Genomic DNA, 13,157 nt, shown 5'->3' on the forward strand with positions numbered 1-13,157 from the left:
GAATGCGGTCTGGGACTGAGTATGCCATGCTGCGACAATGGGACCGAAGCTAAGTTTTTTTAAGCGCTTCTGGGATTACTGGGTGTTGACCAAAAAGTGACAAGAAGAACAAAAGACGGAGAGGGAAGTGGGAACGGGGACGGAAACTAACCAACATAGTCAATGTGCAACACCAGCAAGCACTGTTTATTATAAACGCTCAGACTTGAGCGGAGCCACACAGCCAAGAAGTAACGATATTGAAGTGGATGACAATATGTTCAGTGCCGAATCTCAAGTAGTCCCCACAAACATAGCCTTAAAACCTTGTTAGAATTATCGCCATTTAATCTCCGTTATCACCGGGAGTTTGAGTTGGTTTTATTGCTATCCTCTAAATACCTAGAGGCTAAGCCAGCCAATCGGTAAAGAACGAAACCTTTAAATCCATATACCGAAAGTCCGTTAATTGTCCGACTTCAAAGTCGGCAAACCTGCAAGGGTGTCTACGTATGTCAATTTGGCTTCCAACACTCATATAAATGCAAGTGACAATCTGAGAACCAGATCTTCAGAAAAGAAAACAGACCCAGCGACATTCGTAACATAACCATGATGGATCATACCGACTACAGTTATACAGATGAACGATCTTTCCGCGAGATTACATTTCAATGGGCGACTGCGTGGGATAAGAAAGTATGAGTTGACTACGGACCTGTCTAAACACCTATCATATTGATATCCATAAACTAACATCCATTAGGAACCCATGACCTTCGAAGCCATCGCCGCTCCCGATATAATAGTAGACCTCAGAGACTTGTTCCCAGGAGGGACTGTCGAGACAATGACTGCGAAGGCTCTGGCCAAGCGAACATTCGCTACTTATCATCTTGGCGATCCTCAGTGTACGCCTCCCTCAAGAAATCCTAACTCCTTATTTCTCGTGTTTGGTTGAAACTTGTTCTGCTAACACTTTTCATTAACTTCGGCAGTGAAAACGCAGCACATGCTTGGAGCGGCAGTATTCAAGAGAATCAGTGAGTCTGAGGCTGTCGGCGACTGGCAGTGTCGAACTCTCCATTCGCGAAGTTTTGATAATGGCACCGAAACAATATGGGACTCTTGTGGCTATATACAATTTCGTTATATTTTGGTCAACGGCGTGTGGAAGCTCGGGGGTACGCGTCCGCATTCTACTGTTAACTCGATTGGCAATCCACTTGAGGTGATTGGACCTTTCATTGAAAAGATGGCATCTATTCACTAGGTCGCCTACGATAGGTAAGGAAGGAATAGCCCTTCATGTCTTGAACAGCTAGTTAAAAAAGGGTTAAACCTTGTTGTGCCTGAATATTTGCCATTTCGTCCCAATAAAGACGTACATAAAGAACCAATGGGCTCCATGTGAGGTAGCGGAGGTGTGTGCGGTCAAAGACGTGATCCTGTGCGCAAACCACAAGACAAACAAGTCGCAGTCGTACTAGTTCGGCTGCTGGGGGCACTAGAAAGAAATAATTCGGTTAGCGATACACTGAACATACGCAAAGTCAGGTGGCACTCACTTTACGGTTCTGCTGTTAGTCAATTTTGTAGTGCTTGGGGGTACTGAACAGTAGTCACTAATGCACTAGGTCCAGGGGCCTTCCTGTGTGTCCTGAGCAAGTCGGTGACTACTTTTCAGCTGTTGTGAATAGTAATATAAAAGTGGAACCACGATTATTGCGGTGCTGCAACTCTGCCCCAGAGAGCTCATTGGCGACGTGACATCAGCTATACGAGCTCATGCAGCTGGCAAGGACCTTGCGAATGTCAGCGCCAAGGAATTTAATAGCACCCCTGGTTCAAAGCCGTTTTTGACACGGACTATCCGACCTGCAGCGGAAGTCAAGAATTGGTCATCGTCTCTCCTGCAACATTAAGGTATTACTTTGTGCGGTGCATAATCTTGACACGAAAAAACCGATTGAATAAGTACACAGAGCTTGGTTATTTCAAGATGCAACGTCTCTATATTGCACGACTAGAGAGAGTGTTTAATGTAATCACTTACTGAAAAGAAGAACCGTTTGTCTCGTTTAGATTTCAAGTAATCAGGAGCCTCCTAGCCCCCATGCTATATACTGCGGACCGGCTATCCCTAGCCGAGACCATCTTTTGAGAGTGCTAAAAAGACAGGCTGAATGATAGTGATAGGCCTCTCTTGCTGCGTGCGAAGCAGTAACGAATCTTACTGCTTCAAGACGAATTGTATGCCATATTTCATACCAGCCGCGCAGACATTCAAAACACGAGCGGAGTGGCCGAGCTTATATTGTATAGAAGTAAAGCATAAGTCCAGCTGAGCTGAAACATACATGTTGTAAGGACACCTCGATTTAAGACAAGCAGTGTCGGCTATGTCCTGCATGTATGAAGTTTGAATGTTTTCCCCCTATGCTAAGGTCCAAATATAGAGTAGCCTATCTGAGCTGATTTTTTAAATTTGAGCTGTCAAGGTAGATCGTGTCAGCTGCGTCATGCAGACAGAGTATTTGAGTGTCTTGTCTTTTTTGCTGCCTAGGGTGCGATCGCTTGTCAAGCTGTTCCCTGACGGCTAAGCTTACCGTCTTATTGGGAGTCAGACATCTAAACTCCACTTTCAATTGCATCGTGTTGCAAGGTTGTAATACCTGTCTTAAAATTTTGGAAATAATGACCAGCCCGCGTATAAGTCGCCGAGTGAGCATTGGTATCCACAGTAAGCGGCGATTCACGGGGTACATCTCGTTAGGTAATTGTGCTCAGCAGTGCTGGCAGAAATCGGCAAAGCACCACGAGACGGTTGAAGGATGGAGAACGACATCGTGAAGAAAATGGGAGCAATGCACGGAGTGGTCAAGCGAGCATGGAACTATAAATCAAGCACCTGCCCAAGTCTGAGAAAATAATAATTACAACCAGGACAAATCTACCAGAACAACCCAGTTTCAACACATACTCTATCCCCCATCGCCTCTCTCAGATTTACACGCCATCCCTTGCACCAACACCCACACTAGCACTAAGATGAAGCCTACCACTATTATTCTGGCGCTCTCGGGCGTCCTGTCGACTCTAGTTGAGGCCAGGGCCTGTACCGAGGGCCTCAGCTACTGCGGTTACAACCTTCTGAACATAGGTATGCCCCGATTTCTCTTCTTTTCCCATACGGCGCACTGACTATCTGAAAACGTAGGAAAATACCAAACCGAGATCGACAATGAGCTCAAGAGAGTCGGGCTTCCTGTCCAAGACCCGTATGAGAGACATTCCCTGTTCCAGTGTGGCGGCGACGGATGGATCCGCTGGAACGTCTATTGCGGCAACTGCATCGACGGTGGCTCGGGAAAGAGTGATTTTTGCCGGTAGATCACAGCGACTAGGCGTGGGCACGGGTGCGCGGGAGAGATGTGCGAACCCAGCCACGAAATAAAGGGGTTGCCGCTTTGTCATCTTGATGGTAGAGGCTTCAACGCGGGAGGAGGCTTGTGGTAAATTGCTATAGTTTTTTAGATCTAAATTGGATTTTATAAAATACTTGAAAATCGTGGTTTTACATCCAAGCTTAAGGAGAACCATATTGTCAGCAGTGTGCCTCCGTTTCATGGTGCGGGTTATTTAAAACCAAACAAAATGGAGACCCGCCATATGGCGTCTTGAACATACCTTGTCATCATAGTCCTTGAAAACCTCATTGTGCTCCATGATGGCCTTCTCAAGCCGATCGTACAAAATCTTGACCAAAGACATGTTTCGGCAGTGATACGGGACTTCATCGAGCTTCTTCTCCAGATCTTCCAAAGCCTTCGGCCACTTGGTGGAGTCGCATTCAAGATTGTCCGCCTCAGCTGTCAATCCACCTTTCACGGGGGGCCCCTCAAACCATCCGGCCAAATCAATAGCCCAGTCGGTCGTTCCGCCGAAGTTGAGGTCAATGATCCATTTCACACGGTTGGCCTTGGTGACATCATCCATGTAAGCAGTCCAGTCGGTTCAACCGTTGTCCTGGGTACCATCCGAAACAAAGTAATGGAGGTTAGTGTTGGGTTAAAGGGCCATTGGGAGGTGAGGAGATGAATATGCTGGAGCCTTTGTCACATAATGCATTACGAGTGCTTTGTCAGTCGAGTTGTCATTGATCAAATCGAAAAGGAGATGAAACTTACCAAATGAGAATATCTGAATCGATCTTCTTGTCGTACCATTTCTTTGCACTAAATCCCTCGGTACTAGCATAAATGTAGTCAAGGATCTGGCTGGTTTCCGCATTGGCAATGTGCACATTAGTCCATCACACTCGGAATCTGTCGTCTGAAAGCTACGGCCGTAACTGCTAATGCCAACGAAAACCTTACTAGCCAGGACGCCGGCCTTAATGATCATCGACAGCGCGTTCTCCATTTCTGTGAGGTTGACGTTGGATCGGAGGCAGTTACCCGTGGGACAATCGGGATTCGCGAATTTGTTGTTGTGGTCTGCAGATCTCATTTGTCAGTTTCTTCATCCTCTGGACAAGGAAAACTAAAGCCACTCACCCCATTGAACATGAACGTCATGTGTCATGTAAATGAAGTGGCCTAGAAACTTGGCCATCTTGTCAACGGTAACGGCTTCAGGTACCAGAAAGAGGCCGGAAGCGCAATCGACAAGGTCCTGTTGCCGATGCCTAGCTTCTCCCTCACGAATGTCAGGAAGCGGAGGTAGTTTTGTGCGTCTACCGCATCGCCTTCGGGAATATCTGGCATATCCGGGGCCCAGGTTATTCCCAGTCAAAGTCAACGCCGTCCAATGAATGGTCATCCAAGAATTTCATGGCGTTGTTCGAAAATTTCTCCCGGTTGGCTGGCTTCACTGCGTCTCGATATCGCTGGTAGGTGGCTGGCTCGGTGGACTCGGCCCATCCTCCAAAAGATATAATCTTGATGAACTTGGGCTTAAGCTTGATTCCATCGTTTTCCGCAACAGCGAAGCAGCCGTCGTTGGCGATGATCTTATGCATGGCGCAAGTGCCGTCCGAGTCGGGCTTCGGCTATTTTGTCCGGAGGAGTACCCGAAGGGCAGCAGACCCATTGTTTGGATATGAGTTTAGAGCACAGGTCCGTCTTGGTATGCATTGGACCTCGTTTTTCAGAAGCACCAACCATCTCATCCCGGGACATTTAGGCCAGAGCCAGGTTCTGAACCCTCACCCACAAAAAAATGACGGCTTGGCAAGCTCAACATGAGCAAAATCTCGCCGCCATGCGCGGCGAGAGCTTGCCCGACAACTTGGATACCCAGGACGTCTTAAGTCGCGCATCTGTTGTGCGCGGTATCCGCGTCAATCTCGATTTCGCTACGAGCGAGGCCGTCACAACCCTCTGCGTAAATGACGCACAATTTCGCCGCGCCCGGAACGCAAGGCTCATCATGAGCAATGTGCTTCCGGATGCCGCGGACATGAAGGACCCGCAACATCACCCATACTGTATTTGGTATCCGGACTTCGCTACCCAAGCGACGTACCGCAAGCTCGCCGGAGCATTCCCGGCCATGCGATACCAGGTTGGCCGCGCGTGTGCCGCCGCAGGCTTTGAAACCCTCTACAACGATCTAAGTCTTCTTCCCGATGTGTCGATTGCCGAGGAAGCTCGGGAGAGCGGCACCGATGGCGGCCGTGCCATCTTCGGCTCCATCATGGCATCGCCGTTCCGCTACGCCGTCATGAACGATTATACACTAAGAATCAACACCGAGAACCCCAAGACCCCTGCGTTTCTCAACGGCGACACGGACGTCTACTGGCGCCTCGGCGAACGGAGACTCCTGTATCCGCAATTGCCACCCAGCACGTGGGGCATCAGTCCATGCATAGAGGAGGACCTCCGCATCGATACGGACAAGGGAGTGCAGCTTGGCGAGCGGCACAACCTGACGCCTGATGAGGCTCGGCTTCTTCACCAACCGCTCCCCCTGGACCTCCCAACAATGAAGAAAGCTCTGCTCATCTGCATGGCGGCCCATGATGGCAATGTGGATCGCTACGCCCGACTATCCCTGCCGACCATCATGGTCGAGGGCGAGCTTCTCTGCGTCGTCCGCGGAATCTACCATCACACCATGTTCGCTCGATGGTGGGCCGGCGAGATCGAGCGCGACTCGCCGAGAGTGAAGCTGCTTCGCTCCGCCCCGGGCTTTGACAGCATCCGCAAGGCCATCTCGGTACGCCGCATCATGACCAACGACATGCAGGAGTTCGAGGAGGAGGGGTGGCCCGCCGATGCGCCGCAGCCCTATCTCATCTGGTGGCCACTGAAGCCTCGACCTGAGACACTCGTCCAGTTAGCGCACACGGTGCCGTCGATGAAGGAGCAAGCTGCTGTTGCGTGCATTCTTTTGGACTATGAGCGGGCCTATCAGCGACTGGACGTAGAACCAGATTTGCTTCTGTGGATGGCTGCCAAGAAGTCCCCAAATGCGTTTTACAAGACTGATCTAGAACAGAGGGCTTCGAGCAAAGACATGACCTTCTCTGAGCCGAGCTCCATGGACCGCGAAGCCGACTGCCTGGACCATGACCTAGAACCCACAACATTCCCCCGCTACCCAGGCCGCCTGCCTGACCGCGTAAATGGCCGTCCAGGGTCGGGGGGTCTTCCTTCGTCCGGTCCGTATGATGGCGTGGCACCAGATGTGGGCGACATTCAGCTGTATGTCTGGGGAAAGCCGGATTGGTTACTGGAACTTGCGGCATCTAACGAGAAGGAGAGGCGGCGTTTTTCCACGTGGGACCACTGATGGTAGCTTTGGAGGAGGTAATAAGGTCCGGTCGAGGAATAGTGGATCATGGAGAGATACAGATAAAACGCTGTATACCTGAGCCCTTGCAATTTTGAAAGGCACGAGATGTATGTGGCGCGGTCTAGCTAACTGGATTTTATATTAGCAACCTTAAGGATCATCAAAAGGATCTGTAGTTGAAGGATTCATGGCGCTTTGTGACTGCTCGCTTATCTGTGCAGCCCCCTGTCGAGGTCGAAAACTGTTGGAATCACAGGGTATCTGTTGTATACAACAGGACTGCCCGTATGGGCTGGAGCTCGCCGAATATCAATATGGTATATTCGGAAGCTATAAATCGGTATGTAGAAGAGAAAGTAGGTCGGCAGCAGCAGCAGCCGGAGCGTAGATATAGCTGTTGGCAGCCCGGAGACGTAATCTCCGGGCTCCGCTGCTGCAGCCGGTAGCCTGTTTCCACGCCCCAGGCTGCTCTGCACAAGTGTTATTGCTCACTCGTTCAACCGATCAAGGAAGAGATACAAACCTGGTTTATTGCTTGATGTCATCTACAATCCTTGGATAGTCTCGTTTCCTGCAGTCTAGACCTCCAACGCCTCGTTGTCGTAAACCTGACCGGAGTGCTCGCCAGTGCTGTCATCGTCATCGTCATCGTCAGGTCTCCAGTTAAAATAGGCTGCACCATTATTTATAATGAGTCTACTTTGTCTTTGCTGATGGAGTTTCCAAGATGTATACACCATCGCTGAGCGGACCACCACAATCTTGTTGCAAATGCTGCATCCAACGAGGTCGAAATGTGGTGTAGCTCGCTCACGCCAATTTGCAGTCCGGCTCGGCCCGGCATGGCCCTTTTTTCTGGCCCTCCTATCGGGAGGACGGCTGTCCCCTGGCAAAAAAAGTCCCATCCAGGGCTCTCCACCAAAAACAGACGACTCGACCCAAAAAACAAAAAACATACAACACCAGGTATTCGCTGGTCGTCACCGACCCAACTACTAATCCGGCCCTCATTGGCTTATCTATGGGAGAGCGGACGGGATCCCGAGTTTTCCAATGGGTATGGTCGTATGTGCTAGGGACAGAGGTTATTCTGGCTTGTATAGAGGGGAGGAAGGTGGACGACAGTGGCGGAAACTAGACTCTGTCTTGTGTGTTGTCGCGTCTTTTCATTTTTTCAGGACAAGCAACCATGATTATGCCGGTCAATTGGGACCTGAGGATTGGACCCGAACGGGGCTGGCTGCCGTTTTAATTCTTCCAACTACAACTACACCTAATACACTCTTTGGCACCCATTCTTGGGCTCGCAACCATTCTCATCAATTTCTCATGACCACCCCACCCACCGGTCGTTACGTCAGCAAAATCCCCCACAAGCACACATTGACACACTAGGTACCGGAAGGTAGGTATCCGTAGGTAGCCCTCGAATCCCAGCGAGTAGGCCAATGGCTCGCGCAAGGTACCGCTAAACTCTAAAACAACGACAAGAAGCAGTGCCCCATGCTTCGAGAAGGCATATGCGAGCGAGCAGTGAGTCGTAGGTGCAACACGGGCTCAATAACCTTAATGTTGTGTAATCCTGTGGAGCTTTTCCGTCGGGCGACGAAAAATGAGAAAGGGCAATGAAGACCCTGTGAAGCACACCGTCTACCAAGAGCACCGAGGAGAATGAGATGAGGATACTAACATGCCCTCGTTCAATCGGACCATAGAGGGTCGATGAAGAAAATAACGACGGGGACCAGGACCATCGCAGAGGTTGGACGCTAGCGGAGCGGAAGTAAGACGACGGCTGTGGAGCTAATTCGGTTCATGTCCGCTCAGCCCTCACCAAGTGACCGGGAAGCTAGTATGGAGCTAGGGGGCATGAAGCAAACCAGAGCCAAGTCTGGTTTACAGAGGATGAAATCAGGGACAAGGAAGGCTCGACCACCCGTGCACACCATCACCATGCAACGTTTGCCTGGGCATGGTCCCACGGGACCCCGTCCTGAGTGCCCATCCGACCCCGCGGCCTACCCCAGCGCCACTTCTGGCAAACAAACACCAATTCTCAGGGGAATTCTCGAGTCGTGCTGACGCAAGTAATCGTGAATTTCATAATCCGCTACATGGGGCGGGCTTGCTACTTGACTCAAAGTATATTCAGAACGTGACGACTCCATCCAGCCCCAATACCGATGCCAAAATAGACATTGGACATGAGTGAGCCATCAACATTCCGGTAGCACGGGTCAATCTCAGCACCGAGATGATCTAAGAGTAGTCTAGGAAGCAGATATATGCACCGGTTTGCCAGCATAAAACGTTACATGTGAATGTTTTTCAGGTGATTTTGTTTCGTCATGTAACGTGCCACAATTGTGCCTGCATTTTCGGCCTATGACAGTCTTTTATGTCCCGTCCCTCCCCGGCCGTACGCACACTTCCACAGAATTGGCTTGGTCTACAGGGAGAATATAGGTTAGATGTAAAAGCTAGCACTTATAAATGAACATTCAGACATCCTCCTTCTACCTTGGCCCAGCTGGTGACTGCTTCGGTCGTCTTCCGCAGCACCCTCATGGAACATTGGCGGGTTTGTGCTCACGAGATATCCCCGCACCTCCCGCCGCGGACACCTGTGAGTTCTATTTCGGCCGTGTCATTCATCACCAAGCCCGGGTAGTTTCCTTGCAATTGGTTGTAACCCTCATCGCTGCAGCCGCGGACGTCGACCTTGGCCTGGCGGCTAAAGTGACCGTCGATGGGGCCGTCGTTGAGCCGTCCCCCAAGCCATTGCCTCCCAGTATTGTCCTCCTCGAGATTGCTCTCCCCGATGTTATATTGTGGCTGCGCGTCTATGCCCCTGTATTGGTCGTCAGTTATTTGATCATTAACCACCCCGAAACGTCTGGTCTTGCATCCCGAGCAGAAAATGTCGCTGCTTGTCGTATAGTGCATGAAGAGCCCGGAGAGGTAGACCTTGCACCAGGCATTGACCTAGGAGCAGAGCTTGTTGTCGTCGTCAGAGGAATTGCTGGCCGATTCCGACCACTCGATCACCAGATCCAAGAACCGCGCGGCGGCGCAGTCGGGCTCGCAGGGTCTGGGCTTGCGGAAGGAGTTGATCGCGCAGTCTTTGAGTGTGCAGTTGAGGCATCGAGGGGTGCTTCGACGGGGATGGCCGCTGCGAGGCCGGAGCTTCAGCAGCCGGGAAGAACCGTGTCGGCTGGTCGTTATCGGGCGGGCCTGAAATCCGAGGTTTTAGCCGCGTACTGGCGAAGCTGGCATTGTTGGTGACATGGCCTCATTGGGGAAAGGAACGGAAAGAGAAGACTCGGTTAGCTGGGGAGACGGATTTCCGATAAAACAGCGGTGTCGGCCGAGAAGAACAGGGAATAAAGGGTTTGACCAACAACAGCATGCCCTAGAATGGAAGCAAACATTCACCCTGGCTTGGTGTTGATTGTATCGCGCAGGAATTGTGGCGGCGCAGTCGGGGTTCACCGGGCACCATTCTGGGGAGGATGCTTTGAGAGTTGAAATGGGCCGTATGAGACGTGCATTGGTGTAGGTTCTGCCGAGTTCAATGCGATGTGTGAATAACAATCATGGGTAAGGAGTGTGATGGTGTTTTCTGGACGAGTTGATGCAGACGGAACGACACGACAGCTCTCGAGAACGGCGACAGCGTGCAGTGCTACCCCGCCGCCGGCCGCCGCCCTCCTAACAAACCCGGTTGCCTGATTAGCCGGAAAAGAAAGTCCACTTCTCGATAATGTCCGAGTGAGCCCAGCAGATCTTACGGGAGACTGCAAGAGGCATTCAACCAAAACACATTTTTCATTCCATTTACAACAACCAATGATTATTTGCAGCAAGCCATCCTCGAGCGAGCCTGTTGGACAGTAGAAGCGCAGGACTTGAAAAACGGCGTTGCAAGTCTCAGAGTCGCTGGCGTGGGTCGTGGTGATTATCTGCGGTAATCGCCCTTCCCTCTCCTTGGGCTTCTGCCAAACCCCCCAGTGGTAGCGACAAGCGATGTCCGATGGAATACTCTTGGTTAATCATTTCAACGGATTTCTTTTTGAGTTGACGATGCCACTACCGGGAAACACTTTGCCAGTCCATTCGTGGACGACTCAAACCGCAGCCTTGGCGACACCTAGCGCCATGGGATTTATTCACATGCCACTAGATTACCGACATGGGCCGTAAGAGATGATTCACCCGTCATCTTCCATAGCCATGGCCAAGGCCTCGCCGACCATCTGGGCGAATTCCCTGTTGGAAAGGGAGACTAGGCCCTCGGTCTGCTGATAGAAGCGCGTCTTGGCCTCCAATATGGCGACGCGCTGGAAGAGCAGGCGTCTGCCTATACCAAACCTCACGGCCAAGCCTCTGTCGTCGACAACCGCGTACGACGCGGTGCCCAAAGCGGCGCGGCGCCGGATCCTGTTGTTCTGAAACTCGAGGCAGCGGATCGGGTCGTTCGGGTCCCCGGGGTGGCCAGGTGAGACCCATTGCGAGGCATGACGTAGGAAAACGCCGACGAAGTGGACTGTGAGATCCTCGGGCTCGTCGGCATCCATGTCTGAGGGTGAGGGAGAAAGGTCGGAATCGAAGACGGGAGGCGAGTCTCGCGTGACGGCATTAAACTCGCTGTGTGGTGCGCTTCCCTCGCATATCCCACCAAGTATGTAGTGGCGGCGCCCCTGAGCACAGAATGTTTATAGGTGTGTCCAAGAGAAACTTGTCGATAACATCTGGTGGTGCAATATCGAGATCCTCTAGACGAAACAGTTGCTGTCCGTATGCACGCAGCATCAGTGACAAATCCGGCGCGATTTCTGCTACCTGGAAAAGCTTTGAACCTCTTTCTAGGAGCCCGCCGCCAGTCATCGTTTCTATCATAGGTTGTGCCAAATCTAGATTCGTCAAGTGTCAGCAAGAAACTGCAAAGGTTTACACCTTCTGTGGCGGGTTAGATGACATTCACTTGCCTATACCGAATCTTTCCATTTCCAATTCCGTTTCTAGAATGCGATACTTAGAAAATATGGAATTAGTGGTCTCCAGCTTTCGAGCTTGGATATGCATATTGTACATGGTGACTTCGAATGGCCCTCCATGCGTAACCCAAGCTGTCCAGAAGTCTTGGTTGTGAGTTTCCTCAACGTACTGGATCATGTCGTTGAAAACGGGCTTCTCGATTATCCACTCTACACTCTCCAAGTTCCAGAACGCAGGGCCAAATGAATCAATAGATCGACCCAGGACACTGGCTGTACTGTCCATGATAGCACGCATGAATTCGTTACTGTTCATCCTTGATCTCCATATCGTTGGTGCCTTGACGTAACTCTCGAATGTTTGGCGTATGCTGAAGGGCTGTACAACAATAGCCTCAGAGTCCAGCCAGAGTGCATAATCGTATTTCAGTTCTGCTGCCGCGGCCATCTTCTTAATTGTCTGGTACTGGAATTTTCCGCGTTCGTTCAGAAGCGCTGATGTGTCCTCGCGAGTGATGTTGCCTTCTGTTATGGAGTGGAAGACTGGTGGGAGGATGTCATATAGGTTGATAATGTTGACTTTCGGTTTCGGCCCTTTGATGTTCGCTGGTGGTACGGGGAAAATGCTAAATGTTCTTTCGCAAGCCTTCAAGCTGCTAAGCGCATCCTCGAAAGTTTTGGCCTCGCCAAAATCTGATACAATTACATGAATATCGATTTCCGAATAATCATTACAAAGACACATAAATGACTGTAGAAAACTGATGGCGAGAGGTATGTGTTTGACCTAAATCACAATGTTTTCAGCATACTGATCTAACAACGTTTTAGGATATCCAAAGTAAAAACGTACATATGTAGGCAAAATAATGACATATTTCAGTCTGCTGAGATCTAATAGTTTAGATGTCTCATTATGTTTGTGGTTAATAACAATCGCCTCTTCTTTTGGGTCATTGTGGCTAATTGTGACACCAGGAATGGAGGGCCCCTCAGTATCGGTTTGTGTCTGAATGTGGGTTCCAGTGAAATGAAGAGAGCTCACGTCGAAACGCTGCCAAGGGTTGTAGCTGAAGAAAAGCACCAGAGCCACGAGGCAACTTAGAAGGCTCAGAAATAGTATTTGATTTTTCCTGGTCTGCGTAAGGAATCTTTTGTTCGAGATCATGGTTTATTGTCGGTTGTGGTTGTGGTTGTGAAAACGAAAGTTCCGATGCTTCACTGCTAGGATGGCTGACTTTAATATTTTGGGGCGGGCTAACTACCTACTGGTGTCTCCTAGCTTTCAATCAAGTATGACTATCGCCTTGTTTGTATGCTGTCTGACTTGAGTGTTAATGTCATACCACAAGTTCATGATATATACTAATATATACA

The 13,157-nt window shown here is 50.4% G+C and overlaps 3 protein-coding genes across 3 annotated transcripts; 2 read left to right on the top strand and 1 right to left on the bottom strand.

Annotated features, from left to right (window-relative positions):
• Positions 1-3,030: 3,030 nt before the first annotated feature.
• On the top strand, positions 3,031-3,372 carry EsH8_VII_000065 (uncharacterized protein; the record flags this gene model as incomplete). The annotated part of the gene is made up of 2 exons (XM_083270198.1): positions 3,031-3,142; positions 3,200-3,372. The coding sequence occupies 2 exons, from the start codon at positions 3,031-3,033 to the stop codon at positions 3,370-3,372; spliced, it is 285 nt and encodes a 94-aa protein (XP_083127755.1).
• A 1,830-nt stretch (positions 3,373-5,202) lies between these two features.
• Positions 5,203-6,780, top strand: EsH8_VII_000066 (uncharacterized protein; the record flags this gene model as incomplete). The annotated part of the gene is made up of 1 exon (XM_083270199.1): positions 5,203-6,780. The coding sequence occupies one exon, from the start codon at positions 5,203-5,205 to the stop codon at positions 6,778-6,780; it is 1,578 nt and encodes a 525-aa protein (XP_083127756.1).
• A 4,214-nt stretch (positions 6,781-10,994) lies between these two features.
• On the bottom strand, positions 10,995-12,525 carry EsH8_VII_000067 (uncharacterized protein; the record flags this gene model as incomplete). The annotated part of the gene is made up of 2 exons (XM_083270200.1): positions 10,995-11,430; positions 11,951-12,525. 2 exons carry the CDS (start codon positions 12,523-12,525, stop codon positions 10,995-10,997), a joined length of 1,011 nt encoding a protein of 336 aa, XP_083127757.1.
• Between the last annotated feature and the right edge of the window lie 632 nt (positions 12,526-13,157).

Source organism: Colletotrichum jinshuiense, chromosome 7, assembly GCF_051148585.1.
Source record: "Colletotrichum jinshuiense chromosome 7, complete sequence".
Classification (NCBI taxonomy): domain Eukaryota; kingdom Fungi; phylum Ascomycota; class Sordariomycetes; order Glomerellales; family Glomerellaceae; genus Colletotrichum; species Colletotrichum jinshuiense.